Source organism: Coregonus lavaretus, assembly GCF_964263955.1.
Source record: "Coregonus lavaretus genome assembly, chromosome: 29".
Classification (NCBI taxonomy): Eukaryota; Metazoa; Chordata; class Actinopteri; order Salmoniformes; family Salmonidae; genus Coregonus; species Coregonus lavaretus.
This window is the reverse complement of record NC_140016.1, coordinates 243992-263022: the sequence shown is the minus strand read 5'-3', so window position 1 is coordinate 263022 and position 19031 is coordinate 243992. Positions and strand designations below refer to the sequence as shown.

Genomic DNA, 19031 nt, shown 5'->3' with positions numbered 1-19031 from the left:
AAGAAGGCCAGTTTTATTGCTTCTTTAATCAGCACAACAGTTTTCAGCTGTGCTAACATAATTGCAAAAGGGTTTCTAATGATCAATTAGACTTTTAAAATGTTAAACTTGGATTAGCAAACACAACGTGCCATTGGAACACAGGACTGATGGTTGCTGATAATGGGCCTCTGTACGCCTATATAGATATTCCATTAAAAATCAGCCGTTTCCAGCTACAATAGCCATTTAGAACATTAACAATGTCTACACTGTATTTCTGATCAATTTGATGTTATTTTAATGGACCAAAAAAATGCTTTTCTTTCGAAAACAAGGACATTTCTAAGTGACCCCAAACTTTTGAACGGTGGTGTAACTATTTCTTCAGCACTTTTGAAATGTACAGCGACAGAATTCAGAACAAGGGCCGTTCTTACAGTGTTCCCCTGTACACCAAGTCAGAACCGTAGGATAAATAAAGGGGGCATATAAGCAGACAATGAAAGCTCTTATAATATTCAATGATTACATTTCTCTAAAACAGGTTATAGGCTACATGTGCACCACCAAGTCAGAACAGTAGGCTAAGTTATGAGGGGGAAAGGGACCAAATTATTAGGGTGAGGCACATGGGCTACTAACAGCTTACTAAATCACATACACTTAGTATTACTTTCTTAGCTACAGTATACATATCTCCCTGGCATATTACATCATTTATGCAGCGGCATACAATACATTTTTGGGCTCACCGTTGTTGTGCGGTGCTCACTTGAACAGGACGGTGGCACAGTGGTCCTTCTTGTGGGCAAATTTTGTCATTAAAGACTGGCATTCTCTGGATTGATGGTTCTTTCAAGACAACTGGGAACTCGGAAGAAAACAAGGCCGAATCATTAGGTCAGTGATCTTCAGGTCGGAGCTCTAGAAAGAGGCCTGAGTTCCCGACTTGGAATTCCGAGTTGGATGACCGTTCAAAACTTATTTTCCCAGTCGGAGCGCGTTTTCTTCCGAGTTTCCAGTTGTTTTGAACGTGGCAGAAGTCATGCTGGATTGACAGCATGGCCAATGTATTTAACATTTTCTGGCCCATGGTGTTGAATGTGAATGTTTATCCTTTTAAGCTTGGAAAAGAGGCCCTTAAACCCAGACTTGGGACCACACACCCTCTCCACTGAATAGCAGGATAGTGATTGCTTTGCAACGCTTGCAGTTAGCCACTGATTTCTTCCAAACCAATCATTGTTGAATTAGCGATTTCCAACTTGTCGTGTATTGTTTATGTCCATTGAGCACCTATACGTTTTATTTATAATTTCTCTTCAAATGACAAGGATTGAAAAGTATTTGCCAGGAGATTGTCGACTTGATTCATGATGATGAGTGCTTGACTAGCTTGCTAGCTAAGATTTTGGAAGTATGATGATGACATGATCAGTCCAATCAAAGCTACGGTAGATATAAGGTGATTTGACGTCATTTTATCTGTGGCCAATGACCTCGAGCCTTCTTGGATGGGCACTTCTAATGTAAATCTATGGCAGCAACCAAGAGGCTTGAATCTTTACTACTGCCCCCTGTCTGTTATGTGAATAACTGCAAGGCTTTTATTTAATACTGCCCCCTGTCTGTTATGTGAATAACTGCAAGGCTTTTATTCAATACTGCCCCCTGTCTGTTATGTGAATAACTGCAAGGCTTTTATTTAATACTGCCCCCTGTCTGTTATGTGAATAACTGCAAGGCTTTTATTCAATTCTGCCCCCTGTCTGTTATGTGAATAACTGCAAGGCTTTTATTCAATACTGCCCCCTGTCTGTTATGTGAATAACTGCAAGGCTTTTATTCAATACTGCCCCCTGTCTGTTATGTGAATAACTGCAAGGCTTTTATTCAATACTGCCCCCCTGTCTGTTATGTGAATAACTGCAAGGCTTTTATTTAATACTGCCCCCTGTCTGTTATATCTATAAACACTAGAGGCAGCCAAGCCTGAAATGTCACCCAATTCCTTATATATTGCATTACATTAAAAAAAAAACTGAATAAAAAAGTGGACGCATATCGGGGCCAATATAGCAACTGCTGTTCCTACATGAGTCCTACATTAAAAAGTATAGAGGATAAACTCCATAGACTATAATTTCATAATAGACTGGATTTATTTCATTGAACTGCTAGGCCATGTTTTCCCTGACCATGTGACCTGATCAGGGAACACTCTTGGTCTTTATATATCCTCATCGTTATTCTTTAGAGAATAACCCGTTCTCTCCTGAACTGGAACGACCTGACACCATCTGAACAGTTAAGTGGATTCATCCAGTAAGTCATGCCAGTGATGGTAGGATCACTATGCTCCATTACAGAGAGCTACAGTAGATAGCTCTGTTACTCCCAGCTGGGCTTATCTAACTGGTGTTTACTTTGTGTCTGTCTGTGTCTGTCTGTCTGTCTGTGTCTGTCTGTCTGTCTCTGTCTCTGTCTGTCTGTCTAGGGGCCGGTACCTGGTGGCGCTGGGTCAGTCCTGGCACCCAGAAGAGTTCTGGTGTTCCCAGTGTAAGGTGGTGTTGGATGAGGGAGGATTCTTTGAGGAGCGGGGCTCAGTCTTCTGCGCCAAGTGTTATGATAACCGCTACGCTCCCAACTGTGCCAAATGCAAGAAGAAGATCATAGGGGTAAGAGCGCTACTGTGTCTGTCTGCATCGTCCATGATAATACTTTTTAAAAAGTTTTTATTTAACCTTTATTTCAAAACAAATACAACCTTACTGTGAAATGCTTACTTACAAGCCCTTAACCAACAATGCAGTTTAAAAAAAAGTCACACAAAATAACAGTAGTGAGGCTATATACAGGGGGTACCGGTACCGAGTCAATGTGCGGGGTACAGGTTAGTTGAGGTAATATGTACATGTAGGTAGGGGTAAAGTGACTATGCATAGATAATAAACAGAGTAGCAGCAGTGTAAAAAAAAAAAAAAGGGAGGGCAATGCAAATTGTCCGGGTGACCATTTTATTAGCTGTTCAGCAGTCTTATGGCTTGGGGGTAGAAGCTGTTAAGGAGCCTTTTGGACCTAGACTTGGCGCTCCGGTACTGCTTAACGTCCGGTAGCAGAGAGAACAGTCTATGACTAGGATGGCTGGAGTCTTTGACCATTTTTAGGGCCTTCCTCTGATGGCAGGAAGCTTGGCCCCAGTGATGTACTGGGCCGTACGCACTACCCTCTGTAGCGCCTTGCGGTCAGATGCCGAGCATTTGCCATACCAGGCGGGGATGCAACCAGTCAGGATGCTCTCGATGGTGCAGCTGTATAACTTTTTGAGGATCTGAGGACCCATGCAAAATCTTTTCAGTCTCCTGATGGAGAATAGGCTTTGTCGTGCCCTCTTCACGACTGTCTTAGTGTGTTTGGACCATGATAGTTTATTGGTGATGTGGACAACAATGAACTTGAAGCTCTCGACCTGCTCCACTACAGCCCCGTCGATGTGAATGGGAGCGTGCTCTGCCCTACATTTCCTGTAGCCCACGATCAGCTCCTTTGATCACGTTGAGGGAGAGGTTGTTATCCTGGCACCACACGGCCAGGTCTCTGACCTCCTCCCTATAGGCTGACTCATCGTTGTCGGTGATCAGGCCTACCACCGTTGGGTCGTCAGCAAACTTAATGATGGTGTTGGAGTCGTGCCTGGCCATGCAGTCATGGGTGAACAGGGAGTACAGGAGGGGACTGAGCACGCACCCCTGAGGGGCCCCCAGTGTTGAGGATCAGCGTGGCGGATGTGTTGTTGCCTACCCTCACCACCTGGGGGCGGCCCGTCATGAAGTCCAGGATCCAGTTGCAGAGGGAGGTGTTTAGTCCCAGGGTCCTTAGCTTAGTGATGAGCTTTGTGGGCACTATGGTGTTGAACGCTGAGCTGTTGTCAATGAACAGCATTCACACGTAGGTGTTCCTTTTGTCCAGGTGGGAAAGTGCAGTGTGGAGTGCAATAGAGATTGCGTCATCTGTGGATCTGTTGGGGCGGTATGTGAATTGGAGTGGGTCTAGGGTTTCTGGAATGATGGTGTTGATGTGAGTCATGACCAGCCTTTCAAGGCATTTTATGGTTTCAGATGTACAGTGGGGAAAAAAAGTATTTAGTCAGCCACCAATTGTGCAAGTTCTCCCACTTAAAAAGATGAGAGAGGCCTGTATTTTTCATCATAGGTACACATCAACTATGACAGACACATTTTTTTCCAGAAAATCACATTGTAGGATTTTTTATGAATTTATTTGCAAATTATGGTGGAAAATAAGTATTTGGTCACCTACAAACAAGCAAGATTTCTGGCTCTCACAGACCTGTAACTTCTTCTTTAAGAGGCTCCTCTGTCCTCCACCCGTTACCTGTATTAATGGCACCTGTTTGAACTTGTTATCAGTATAAAAGACACCTGTCCACAACCTCAAACAGTCACACTCCAAACTCCACTATGGCCAAGACCAAAGAGCTGTCAAAGGACACCAGAAACAAAATTGTAGACCTGCACCAGGCTGGGAAGACTGAATCTGCAATAGGTAAGCAGCTTGGTTTGAAGAAATCAACTGTGGGAGCAATTATTAGGAAATGGAAGACATACAAGACCACTGATAATCTCCCTCGATCTGGGGCTCCACGCAAGATCTCACCCCGTGGGGTCAAAATGATCACAAGAACGGTGAGCAAAAATCCCAGAACCACACGGGGGGACCTAGTGAATGACCTGCAGAGAGCTGGGACCAAAGTAACAAAGCCTACCATCAGTAACACACTACGCCGCCAGGGACTCAAATCCTGCAGTGCCAGACGTGTCCCCCTGCTTAAGCCAGTACATGTCCAGGCCCGTCTGAAGTTTGCTAGAGTGCATTTGGATGATCCAGAAGAGGATTGGGAGAATGTCATATGGTCAGATGAAACCAAAATAGAACTTTTTGGTAAAAACTCAACTCGTCGTGTTTGTAGGACAAAGAATGCTAAGTTGCATCCAAAGAACGCCATACCTACTGTGAAGCATGGGGGTGGAAACATCATGCTTTGGGGCTGTTTTTCTGCAAAGGGACCAGGATGACTGATCCGTGTAAAGCAAAGAATGAATGGGGCCATGTATCGTGAGATTTTGAGTGAAAACCTCCTTCCATCAGCAAGGCCATTGAAGATGAAACGTGCCTGGGTCTTTCAGCATGACAATGATCCCAAACACACCGCCCGGGCAATGAAGGAGTGGCTTCGTAAGAAGCATTTCAAGGTCCTGGAGTGGCCTAGCCAGTCTCCAGATCTCAACCCCATAGAAAATCTTTGGAGGGAGTTGAAAGTCTGTGTTGCCCAGCGACAGCCCCAAAACATCACTGCTCTAGAGGAGATCTGCATGGAGGAATGGGCCAAAATACCAGCAACAGTGTGTGAAAAACTTGTGAAGACTTACAGAAAACGTTTGACCTGTGTCATTGCCAACAAAGGGTATATAACAAAGTATTGAGAAACTTTTGTTATTGACCAAATACTTATTTTCCACCATAACTTGCAAATAAATTCACTAAAATTCCTACAATGTGATTTTCTGGATTTTTTTTCCTCATTTTGTCTGTCATAGTTGACGTGTACCTATGATGAAAATAATAGACACAGACCACCACCCCATGTCTTACCGGAGGTAGCTGCTCTGTCTTGCCGATGCACGGAAAACCCCAACCAACTAGGCAAGTCAATTAAGAACAAATTCTTATTTACAATGATGGCCTACCAAGAGGCAAGAGGCCTCCTGTGGGGACGGGGGCTGGGATTTTAAATAAAAAAAAGACGAGAGGAATGTGGAATGTGGACCACAAGCTAGTTTAGCAGGACAGGATGTAAGCTGAGGACTGACCACCTTCCTTCCTTCCTTCCTTCCTTCCTTCCTTCCTTCCTTCCTTCCTTCCTTCCTTCCTTCCTTCCTTCCTTCCTTCCTTCCTTCCTTCCTTCCTTCCTTCCTTCCTTCCTTCCTTCCTCTGTGTAGGAGATCATGCATGCTCTGAAGATGACCTACCATGTCCAGTGTTTCATGTGTGCTGCCTGTAAGAGCCCCATCCGGAACCAGGCCTTCTATATGGAGGAGGGAGAACCTTACTGTGAGAGAGGTGAGGCATAGACTGTTAAGGTTCTTACTTTCCAATCAAAACAGGGAAAACTAGGTGAGGTACTTAGAGAAATAATGATTTAAATTACATGTGCACACAATCACACATTCGCAGCCTTTTGGTGTGGACAGATTCTCTCAGTCCCTCTCTCGCTCCTCCACAGCTACTACTTCTATAGATGATGACTTCATATGGGATCATCTACTTAGCTGACTTTTACGTTATGTGTTTGTCTATTGGTTTATATGAATGGAGCGTGCTTCTGCTTTCTCTATTGGGCAGCTGTAAATGGTTTCCTGGGTCATAACACATCTCTCTCGCTCGCTCACGCAGTCTCTCTCTCTCACTCCTGCGGCTCAGGAGTGGATTTCTTCGTTATTGATACAAATTCTGCCGCCTCAGCACCTCTCTGGGATTGTGCTGCACACACTACACACACACACTACACACACACACTACACACAAACACACACATTCTTGCTCTGAGTACTGGCTCTAAAGCTCTAAGTACTGGCTCTTGAGTACTGTCTCTAAAGCTCTTGAGGAATGGCTCTAAAGCTCTTACTGTCTACAAAGCTCTTGAGTACTGGCTCTAAAGCTCTTGAGTACTGTCTCTAAAGCTCTGAGTACTGGCTAAAGCTCTGAGTACTGTCTCTAAAGCTCTGAGTACTGGCTCTAAAGCTCTTGGGTACTGGCTCTAAAGCTCTGAGTACTGAATCTAAAGTTCTGACTAATGGTTCTTGAGTAATGGCTCTAAAGCTCTTGAGTACTGGCTCTAAAGCTCTTGAGTACTGGCTCTAAAGCTCTTGAGTACTGTTTTTAAAGCTCTGAGTACGGGCTCTAAAGCTCTGAGTACTGTCTCCAAAGCTCTTGAGTACTGTCTCTAAAGCTCTTAGTACTGTCTCTAAATCCCTTGAGTACTGTCTCTAATGCTCTTGAGTACTGGCTCTAAAGCTCTTGAGTGCTGGCTATAAAGCTCTTGAGTACTGTCTCCAAAGCTCTTGAGTACTGGCTCTAAAGCTCTTGAGTACTGGCTCTAAAGCTCTTGAGTACTGGCTCTAAAGCTCTTGAGTACTGGCTCTAAAGCTCTTGAGTACTGGCTCTAAAGCTCTGAGTACTGGCTCTAAAGCTCTGAGTACTGGCTCTAGAGCTTTGAGTAATGGCTCTTGAGTACTGGCTCTAAAGCTCTGAGTACTGGCTCTAAAGCTCTTGATTACTGGCTCTAAATCTCTGAGTACTGGCTCTAAAGCTCTGAGTAATGGCTCTAAAGCTCTGAGTACTGGCTCTAAAGATCTGAGTACTGGCTTTTGAGTACTGGCTCTAAAGCTCTGAGAACTGGCTCTAAAGCTCTGAGAACTGGCTCTAAAGCTCTTGAGTGCTGGCTCTAAAGCTCTTGAGTGCTGGCTCTAAAGCTCTTGAGTACTTGCTCTAAAGCTCTGAGTACTGGCTCTAAAGCTCTGAGTACTGGATCTACAGCTCTGACTACTGGCTCTTGAGTAATGGCTCTAAAGCTCTTGAGTACTGGCTCTAAAGCTCTTGAGTACTGGCTCTAAAGCTCTTGAGTACTGGCTCTAAAGCTCTTGAGTACTGTTTTTAAAGCTCTGAGTACGTGCTCTAAAGCTCTGAGTACTCTCTCTAAAGCTCTTGAGTACTCTCTCCAAAGCTCTTGAGTACTGTCTCTAAAGCTCTGAGTACTGTCTCTAAAGCTCTTGAGTACTGGCTCTAAAGCTCTTGAGTACTGGCTCTAAAGCTCTGAGTACTGGATCTAAAGCTCTGACTACTGGCTCTTGAGTAATGGCTCTAAAAATCTTGAGTACTGGCTCTAAAGCTCTTGAGTACTGGCTATTAAGCTCTTGAGTACTGGCTCTAAAGCTCTTGATTACTGGCTCTAAAGCTCTTGAGTACTGGCTCTAAAGCTCTGAGTACTGTCTAAAGCTCTTGATTGCTGGCTCTAAAGCTCTTGAGTACTCTGTCTAAAGCTCTTGAGTACTGGCTCTAAAGCTCTTGAGTACTGGCTCTAAAGCTCTGAGTACTGTCTAAAGCTCTTGAGTGCTGGCTCTAAAGCTCTTGAGTACTGTCTCCAAAGCTCTTGAGTACTGGCTCTAAAGCTCTTGAGTACTGGCTCTAAAGCTCTTGAGTACTGGCTCTAAAGCTCTTGAGTACTGGCTCTAAAGCTCTTGAGTACTGGCTCTAAAGCTCTGAGTACTGGCTCTAAAGCTCTGAGTACTGGCTCTAGAGCTTTGAGTAATGGCTCTTGAGTACTGGCTCTAAAGCTCTGAGTACTGGCTCTAAAGCTCTTGATTACTGGCTCTAAAGCTCTGAGTACTTTCTCTAAAGCTCTGAGTACTGGCTCTAAAGCTCTGAGTACTGGCTTTTGAGTACTGGCTCTAAAGCTCTGAGTACTGGCTCTAAAGCTCTGAGAACTGGCTCTAAAGCTCTTGAATACTGGCTCTAAAGCTCTGAGTACTGTCTAAAGCTCTTGAGTGCTGGCTCTAAAGCTCTTGAGTACTTGCTCTAAAGCTCTGAGTACTGGCTCTAAAGCTCTGAGTACTGGATCTAAAGCTCTGAATACTGGCTCTTGAGTAATGGCTCTAAAGCTCTTGAGTACTGGCTCTTAAGCTCTTGATTACTGGCTCTAAAGCTCTTGAGTACTGGCTCTAAAGCCCTTGAGTACTGTTTTTAAAGCTCTGAGTACGTTCTCTAAAGCTCTGAGTACTCTCTCTAAAGCTCTTGAGTACTCTCTCCAAAGCTCTTGAGTACTGTCTCTAAAGCTCTGAGTACTGTCTCTAAAGCTCTTGAGTACTGGCTCTAAAGCTCTTGAGTACTGGCTCTAAAGTTCTGAGTACTGGCTCTAAAGCTCTTGAGTACTGTCTCTAAAGCTCTTGAGTACTGTCTCCAAAGCTCTTGAGTACTGTCTCTAAAGCTCTTGAGTACTGGCTCTAAAGCTCTTGAGTACTGGCTCCAAAGCTCTGAGTACTGGCTCTAAAGCTCTTGAGTACTGGCTCTAAAGCTCTTGAGTACTGTCTCCAAAGCTCTTGAGTACTGTCTCTAAAGCTCTGAGTACTGTCTCTAAAGCTCTTGAGTACTGGCTCTAAAGCTCTTGAGTACTGGCTCTAAAGCTCTTGAGTACTGGCTCTAAAGCTCTGAGTACTGGCTCTAAAGCTCTGAGTACTGTCTAAAGCTCTTGAGTGCTGGCTCTAAAGCTCTTGAGTGCTGGCTCTAAAGCTCTTGAGTACTCTCTCTAAAGCTCTGCTCTTGAGTACTGGCTCTAAAGCTCTGAGTACTGGCTCTAAAGCTCTGAGGACTGGCTCTAAAGCTCTGAGAACTATCTCTAAAGGCTCTGAGCACTGTCTCTAAAGCTCTTGAGTACTGTCTCTAAAGCTCTTGAGTACTGGCTCTAAAGCTTTGAGTACTGGCTCTAAAGCTCTTTGATCTGTTGATGATGTTCTCAGGTCAAAACTGTACAGGGAAAACGTTTTGCTGATGAATATGAATATGGTAACTCAACCGCTCCCTATCTCCTCTCCCACCTCCACCCCCCCCCTCCCTCTGTCTCCCCCCCTCACCTCCTCCACCCCTCTCCCTCTCCTCTCTCTCCTCCACCCCCCTCCACCTCCTTCTCTCTCCTCCACCCCCCTCCCCCTCCCTCTCTCTCCTCCCCCCCCTCCCCCTCCATCACTCTCCTCACCCCCCCATCTCCCGTCTCTCCTCCACCCCCTCCTCCCCTCCTCTCCACCCCTCCTCTCCCTGTCTCTCCTCCACCCCCCTCCCTCTCTCCCTCTCTCACCCTCCACCCCCCTCCCTCTCCCTGTCTCTCCTCCCCCACCTCCTCCATCTCCTCACTCCTCACCCCCCTCTCTCTCTCTCACTCCACCCCCCTCTCTCTCCTCCACCCCCCTTTCCCTCTCCCTGTCTCTCCTCCACCCCCCCTCTCTCTCCTCCACCCCCTCCTTTCCCTCTCCCTGTCTCGTCCTCCACCCCCCCCCCTCTCTCCTCCACCCCCCCTCTCCTGTCTCTCCCTCCACCCCCCCCTCTCTCTCCTCCACCCCCCTCCCTTTCCCTGTCTCTCCTCCACCCCCCCCATGTCTCTCCTCCACCCCCCCCGTCTCTCCTCCACCCCCCTCTCTCCCCCCCTTCCTCTCCCTGTCTCTCCCCCCCCTTCCCTCTCCTGTCTCCCCCCCTCCCTCTCTCATCCTCCACCCCCTCCCTCTCTTCTCTCCTCCACCCCCCTCTCTCTTCTCCTCCACCCCCCTCTCTCTCCTCCACCCCCCCTCTCTCTCCTCCACACCCTCCTTTCCCTCTCTCTCCTCCACCCCCTCCCTCTCCCTGTCTCTCCTCACCCCCCCCTCTCCCTGTCTCTCCTCCACCCCCCCCCTCCCTGTCTCTCCTCCACCCCCTCCCTCTCTCCCCTCCACCCCCCTCCCTCTCCCTGTCTCTCCTCCACCCCCCCTTCCCTCTCTCCCTCCACCCCCCTCCCTCTCTCATCCTCCACCCCCCTCCCTCTCTCTCTCCTCCACCCCCTCCCTCTCTCTCCTCCTCCACTCCCCTCTCTCTTCCTCCACCCCCCCTCTCTCTCCTCCACCCCCCCTTTCCCTCTCCCTGTCTCTCCTCCACCCCCCCCCTCTCTCTCCTCCACCCCCTCCCTTTCCTCTCTCTCCTCCACCCCCCTCCCTCTCTCTCCTCCACCCCCCTCCCTCTCTCTCTCCTCCACCCCCTCCCTCCTCTCTCTCCTCCACCCCCCTCTCTCTCTCCTCCACCCCCCCTCTCTCTCCTCCACCCCCCCCTTTCCCTCTCCCTGTCTCTCCTCCACCCCCCCCTCTCTCTCCTCCACCCCCTCCCTTTCCCTCTCCCTGTCTCTCCTCCACCCCCCCTCTCTCTCCTCCACCCCCCTCCCTTTCCCTCTCTCTCCTCCACCCCACCCTCTCTCTCCTCCACCCCCCTCTCTCTCTCCTCCACCCCCCCCGTCTCTCCTCCACCCCCCTCTTTCTCCTCCACCCCCCCTCCCTTTCCCTGTCTCTCCTCCACCCCCCTCCCTTGCCCTCTCTCTCCTCCACCCCCCCCTCTCCCTGTCTCTCCTCCACCCCCCTCCCTTTCCCTCTCTCTCCTCCACCCCCCCTCTCTCTCCTCCACCCCCCCCATGTCTCTCCTCCACCCCCCCCTCTCTCCTCCACCCCCCTCCCTTTCCCTCTCTCTCCTCCACCCCCCCCCTCTCCCTGTCTCTCCTCCACCCCCCCTCTCTCTCCTCCACCCCCCTCCCTTTCCCCTCTCTCTCCTCCACCCCCCCCTCTCTCCTCCACCCCCCTCCCTTTCCCTCTCTCTCCTCCACCCCCCCTCTCTCTCCTCCACCCCCCCCCTCTCCCTGTCTCTCCTCCACCCCCCCTCTCTCTCCTCCACCCCCCCCCCCCCTTTCCCTTTCTCTCCTCCACCCCCCCTCTCTCTCCTCCACCCCCCCCCTCTCCCTGTCTCTCCTCCACCCCCCCTCTCTCTCCTCCCCCCCCCCCCCCCCTCTCCCTGTAGATTATGAGAAGATGTTTGGTACTAAGTGCCATGGCTGTGACTTTAAGATTGATGCTGGGGACCGCTTCCTAGAGGCCTTGGGATTCAGTTGGCACGACACCTGCTTCGTCTGCGCTGTAAGTCACTCTCCTGATTCACCAACCTACGGTGAGGGAAAAAAGTATTTGATCCCCTGCTGATTTTGTACATTTGCCCACTGACAAAGACATGATCAGTCTATAATTTTAATGGTAGGTTTATTTGAACAGTGAGAGACAGAATAACAACAAAAAAATCCAGAAAAATGCATGTCAAAAATGTTATAAATTGATTTGCATTTTAATGAGGGAAATAAGTATTTGACCCCCTCTCAATCAGAAAGATTTCTGGCTCCCAGGTGTCTTTTATACAGGTAACGAGCTGAGATTAGGAGCACACTCTTAAAGGGAGTGCTCCTAATCTCAGTTTGTTACCTGTATAAAAGACACCTGTCCACAGAAGCAATCAATCAATGTCATCTCTCTCTCTCTCTCTCTCTCTCTCTATCTCTCTGTCTCTCTGTCTCTCTGTCTCTCTGTCTCTCTGTCTCTCTGTCTCTGTCTCTCTGTCTCTCTCTCTCTCTCTCTCTCTCTCTCTGTCTTTCTCTCTCTCTCTCTCTCTCTCTCTCTCTCTCTCTCTCTCTCTCTCTGTGTCTCTCTCTCTCTGTCTCTGTCTCTGTCTCTCTCTGTCTCTCTCTCTGTCTCTCTCTCTGTCTCTCTCTGTCTCTCTCTCTGTCTCTCTCTCTCTCTCTCTCTCTCCGTCTCCCTCGCTCTCTCCATCACAGCTCTGCCAGATCAACCTCGAAGGGAAGACGTTCTACTCTAAGAAGGATAAGCCGTTGTGTAAAGGCCATGCCTTCGCTCCCGTCTGAGAGAGAGAGAGAGAGAGAGAGGTGCTTCAGAGGGGACAGGAACCCACCCCGTTCTCTGAACCCTGAAGACCCTGTACTCAGCAACACACAGCACCAGATACTCTCCACTCCACTGCAAACCAGACAGCTCCAGCATCAGTGTTCAGATCCTCACTATCACTCAGCTACAGATGTGTTCAGATGTACCCTCAACTTCTATCCCTCAACTCCTATCCCTCAACTTCTATCCCTCAACTTCTATCCCTCAACTCCAATCCCTCAACTCCAATCCCTCAACTCCAATCCCTCAACTTCTATCCCTCAACTCCTATCCCTCAACTTCTATCCCTCAACTCCTATCCCTCAACTCCTATCCCTCAACTCCTATCCCTCAACTTCCATCCCTCAACTTCCATCCCTCAACTTCCATCCCTCAACTTTCATCCCTCAACTTCCATCCCTCAACTCCTATCCCTCAACTCCTATCCCTCAACTTCTATCCCTCAACTTCCATCCCTCAACTTTCATCCCTCAACTTCCATCCCTCAACTTCTATCCCTCAACTTCCATCCCTCAACTTCCATCCCTCAACATCCATTCCTCAACATCCATTCCTCAACTTTCATCCCTCAACTTCTATCCCTCAACTTCCATCCCTCAACTTCCATCCCTCATCTTCCATCCCTCAACTCCTATCCCTCAACTTCCATCCCTCAACTTCCATCCCTCAACTTCCATCCCTCAACTTTCATCCCTCAACTTCCATCCCTCAACTTCCATCCCTCAACTCCTATCCCTCAACTTCTATCCCTCAACTTCCATCCCTCAACTTTCATCCCTCAACTTCCATCCCTCAACTTCTATCCCTCAACTTCCATCCCTCAACTTCCATCCCTCAACATCCATTCCTCAACTTTCATCCCTCAACTTCTATCCCTCAACTCCTATCCCTCAACTTCCATCCCTCAACTCCTATCCCTCAACTCCTATCCCTCAACTCCTATCCCTCAACTCCTATCCCTCAACTTTTCAAATGCGTCCTGTGCTGGCTCCCTCTACCGCTGTCAGCCATACTCACTTGTCTCTTAGTATAAGATCTAAAGGAATATGATGTCAACCTTTCAAACCATCTGCCAGTTTTTTCTACTGCAGGTTACTCTAGTATCATATTTAATGGTATAACAAAGTGTTATTATTACAAACTGAGTCATTTCAACTCATTTATGTCTCATTTATTACCAGTGGACCACTGGAATAATACCTCATTCTCTGTCTGGGATTATGATGCTAACCACTGTTGTTGACAAGTCATTCTTTACTCCAAGTCAGTTCAACTGTGTTTGGGCCAATGCCTGTTAGTCCAGTAAAATATCACGCTTAGCCCCTTCTAATCTCAAGCTTGTTCATTTCACTTTAACTGTCTTTAACTGTCTTCAAAGTTGAACCAACCATTTAGTGTGTAATGTTACGGTAACTATCACTCCACTACCATCCTCATTTAAAGTACCTTCCTAGTCTCTGGTCCGTTCGGCCCCCCTTCATACTGCAGTACTTAAGGTAATGTAATGGGGACCCTTACTGCAGTACTTAAGGTAATGGAAGGGCACCCATACTGCAGTACTTAAGGTAATGGAAGGGCACCCTTACTCCAGTACTTAAGGTAATGGAAGGGCCCCTTACTGCAGTACTTAAGGTAATGGAAGGGCACCCTTACTGCAGTACTTAAGGTAATGGAAGGGCACCCTTACTGCAGTACTTAAGGTAATGGAAGGGCACCCTTACTGCAGTACTTAAGATAATGGAAGGGCACCCTTACTGCAGTACTTCAGGTAATGTAATGGGGACCCTTACTGCAGTACTTAAGGTAATGGAAGGGCACCCTTACTCCAGTACTTAAGGTAATGGAAGGGCCCCTTACTGCAGTACTTAAGGTAATGGAAGGGCACCCTTACTGCAGTACTTAAGGTAATGGAAGGGTAACCTTACTCCAGTACTTAAGGTAATGGAAGGGCACCCTTACTCCAGTACTTAAGGTAATGGAAGGGCCCCCTTACTCCAGTACTTAAGGTAATGGAAGGGTAACCTTACTGCAGTACTTAAGGTAATGGAAGGGTACCCTTACTGCAGTAATTAAGGTAATGGGGGGCACCCTTACTCCAGTACTTAAGGTAATGGAAGGGCACCCTTACTCCAGTACTTAAGGTAATGGGAGGGCACCCTTACTGCAGTAATTAAGGTAATGGGGGACACCCTACTCCAGTACTTAAGGTAATGGGAGGGCACCCTTACTGCAGTAATTAAGGTAATGGAAGGGCACCCTTACTGCAGTAATTAAGGTAATGGAAGGGCACCCTTACTCCAGTACTTAAGGTAATGGAGGGGCACCCTTACTGCAGTAATTAAGATAATGGAAGGGCACCCTTACTGCAGTAATTAAGGTAATGGAAGGGCACCCTTACTCCAGTAATTAAGGTAATGGAGGGGCACCCTTACTCCAGTACTTAAGGTAATGGAGGGGACCCTTACTGCAGTAATTAAGATAATAGGAACTCAGTCATGTGGAACTAGTTGCTGTACTTACTGTAATACACTCCAAATGGCACCCTATTCCTTATATAGTGCACTAATTTGTATGGGCTCTGGGCAAAAAGTAGTGCACTATAAAGGGAATAGGGTGTCCTTTGGGACGCATCCCATAATGCATTAGCACTAGTGACTATACACACTATAGAACACTCCACATTGACCCCAGAGACCCAGAACACATCACTTCACGTCAGCTATATTATTCATTGATTCATGAATAGTACATCATCAAAAGGATTAGCGTTTTGAAGCAGCGCTAATCAATGTATATGGAAATAAACTATGGCTTGTTAACAGAGCTGGGGGTCAAATCCAGTTTAACTGTGGAAATGAGCTGTAGCTCTTGAATGTAGAAAAATCTCATAGCCAATTATATTCCAGAAATGTTCTATGTTGAATTGGAATTGACCCCAACTGTGTGATGGGATTTGTAGTCATTGCGTTGTCCTGGGATTGACGTCAATCTACACAAGTGGCTGTATGTATTGGACCAAATACTGTATAATCTAGGGCTCTATTCAATCCGTATCATGGAAGTTCAGCGTTAGGAGCGTGATTGAAATTCAAATGTTCCCACGCTGGCGAAGACTGCATTCACGGTAAACGATGCATATGTCGGCTCAATCGCAAATTACCCTTACAATTCATAGCGCGCGATCTATAGCACTTCAGCGACACATTGAATAGAGCTCATGTCTCGCAAAATACCTTCAAGGACACTGAACAAAAATATAAACGCAACGTGCAACAATTTCAGTGATTTTACTTAGTTACAGTTCATATAAAGGAAATCAGTCAATTGAAATAAATTAATTGGGCCCTAATCTATGGATTTCACATGACTGGGCAGGGGGCGCAGCCTCAGGTGGGCCTGGAAGGGCATAGGCCCACCCACATGGGAGCCAGGCCCAGCCAATCAGAATGAGTTTTTTCCCCACAAAAGGGCTTTATTAAAGACAAATACTCCTCAGTTTCATCAGCTGTCAGGGTGGATGGTCTCAGACGATCCCGCAGGTGAAGAAGCCGGATGTGGAGGTCCTGGGCTGGCATGGTTGGCTGGTTGGTTGGACTTACTGCCAAATTCTCTAAAACGATGTTGGAGGCGGCTTATGGTAGAGAAATGAACATTGAATTTTCTGGCAACAGTTCTGGTGGACATTCACAATCAGCAAGCCAATTGCACACTCCCTCAAAACTTGAGACATCTGTGGCATTGTGTTGTGTGACAAAACTGCACATTTTAGAGTGGACTTTTATTGTCCCCAGCACAAGGTGCACCTGTGTAATGATCATGCTGTTTAATCTGCTTCTTCATATGCCACGGATGTCAGGTGGATGGATTATCTTGGCAAAGGAGAAATGCTCACTAACAGGGATGTAAACAAATTTGTGCACAACATTTGAGAGAAATACGTTTTTTTGTGCGTATGGAAAATTTCCGGGATCATTTCAGCTCATGAAACGTGGGGACCAACACTTTACACGTTGCGTTTATATTTTTGTTCAGTGTAGTTATTTGATGGGTGTGTTTGAAACCAAACTATTGAGATTAGTTCCCTTCTGATATGAACCCAATCCTACTTTTGTACACATGATACCATGAAGTCAACATCTGCTCCAAGAACAATAGGATTATAATAATATAATAATTAAAAATATAGATATTTTACTATTTGTTTGTATTAAAGTATCGTATACTAAGTGCCTTTTCAAGCTTTGCATTGATCTTTACAATAATACTTACATTCGAAACGAAAAACTGCTGTATTCATGTGTACATGCAAGAGATGTATTTAGCTAAATAATTGATATCCTTGATAGAGGAGCTGTATTGTGTGTTAGAACCAGTTAATCAATAAAAAAATGTCTGCATTCTTCCATAGTATCTTTTCATTCTGTCTTTGTCTGACTGTTATCCATGAATCCAGTATTAGTTTCATGTCAAAAAAATGACCTAACCCTCAAATACAAATCCACCCTCAGCACCTACTTACAGTTGCCCTAAAAGGCAAAGTAACTTTCAAAATGGTCCTTAGGGCCACCGTACCTACTCCCTAGACATAGTCTCCCCTCCCCCTTAGGGCCACCGTAACTTTATATATACCTACTCCCTAGCCACTACCCCGAGCCAGGGTCTCCACTTTTATAGGTATACAAATGTGACAAGATGTTGGAGTGAGCTATGCTATCTGACTCACTAACTTTAATGCAACCTTGTCCCTGACGACTCCTATCAGTTCCGCTACTCTAGCTCTCAGCAGGTTGTCAAGCCAGAGATGTTCTTCAGAGGGCAACGTCAAGCATCTACCGCTATACATTTTGAATCACCGCAATGACATGAAGACACACAGGCAAGCCAAGGGATACATCCCAAATGGCACCCTATTCCCTACGTAGTGCACTACTTTTGGCCAGACCCCCATAGGGCGCTAGTCAAAAGTAGTGCGCTATAAAGGGAATGAGGTGTCATTGGGGACGCGTCCCCAGGGTCTTCTGCTTGACTACAAGCACTGAAAGTAAACTATTCAGTCGTTGTTTTAACAATATATAATTTATTTACATGGATTTCAGGTTGAAGTACTATACATACCTTTCTGAAATGTCATCGTTAGATATATACATAAGGCCAAGTAAACATTGAAACACTTAGAAACCATCATCATCATCATCATCATCATCGTCTGAAAACTTACAGAAAAACCTCCCTTCCACCTCAGCTCAAAGTTTTTTGACAACAATTTACACTTTGTATACAAAACATTAAGGACACCTAGAATGACCAGGTGAATCCAGGTGAAAGCTATGATCCCGCATTGATGTCACTTGTTAAATCCACCTCAATCAGTGTAGATGAAGGGGAGGAGACAGGTTAAAGAAGGATTTTTAAGCCTTGAGACAATTGAGACATGGATTGTGTATGTGTGCCATTCTGAGGGTGAATGGGCAAGACTCAATATTAGGAAGGCGTTCCGAATGTTTGGTATACTCAGTGACAATGAAGAGAAAAAGTTTAAAAACAGAAAAAGGAATTTTAGAATTGCATAAGCGCTGTGTTGTGTGAGATAAATACAGCATTTTTTTACTTGCAGAAAGGCAAGGAACATTGAATCAAGGAAAGAAATAGAAAAACATTCACAGGTACAGAAGTCGATTATTTTCTGTTCAAAAAGGAAATTGAATTCAGTCAGAGTAAAAACGTCAAGAACGCACGCACACATTCTTGACACTGAATAACAATGAATGAAGCTGAGGAAATGGACAGTGCGTGAAAGGTATCAGTTATTCCATCTAAGCAGAGACTAACCCCTCTTGGTAAAGCGTCCATGTCATTTAAGAAACTGTCAAACTGAGAGAGAAGAAATGCTTTGTGAGGGAAATGGCATTTGTCATCCATTATGGAAGCTAGTGATGATTGTGTCAGACAAAGGCCGCGTCCCAAATTGCACCCTATTCCCTAGGTAGTGTATATGTTGGCCCTGGTCAAAGGTAGTGCACTACATAGGGAATAGGGTGCCATTTGGGACACCTGCCAAGTTAGATGTTATCTGTAGTGAGTGGGTGGGTGGGAGCCCTTGGGTCCAATGTCCCCCTGGGGTTGGTGAGATACTCGGCTGTTATGTGCCTTAGAAAGCACATCACGGTTCATCACGGAAAGGGTGATAACTACTACTCACTCACACGCAGACACACACTCATTATCTCACTATAGAACTGCCACGGATCATCTTATGTGGTGTTTAGTATACCTAGTTAACACAGTGGATTGTCCAGGCAGGTCACCCGTGATACAAGTCAGTATTCAACGTCCATCCATGTCTGAGGACATCTTGAGATGATGTGGAAATCGGCCCCACTAGGGGCAACTGTGAGCGCTGTTAGCTTCAAGTAGGTTTCAGTTTCGCCAGGTTGTTGTCTTTGCTATTTTTGTTTTAAGCCT

The 19031-nt window shown here is 46.4% G+C and overlaps 1 protein-coding gene across 1 annotated transcript in view; it reads left to right on the top strand.

Moving 5' to 3' along the window:
- The window catches only part of LOC311105248 (PDZ and LIM domain protein 7-like), a 109770-nt gene extending 97237 nt beyond the window's left edge, over positions 1–12533 (top strand). Inside the window, exons 8-11 of the mRNA XM_084147334.1 lie at positions 2480–2660; positions 6003–6123; positions 11641–11756; positions 12443–12533. Of these exons, the coding sequence (XP_084003460.1) occupies positions 2480–2660; positions 6003–6123; positions 11641–11756; positions 12443–12529 (505 nt within the window). The 3' untranslated portion in view covers positions 12530–12533. The remainder of the gene's footprint in view (positions 1–2479; positions 2661–6002; positions 6124–11640; positions 11757–12442) is intronic.
- The last annotated feature ends 6498 nt before the right edge of the window (positions 12534–19031 follow it).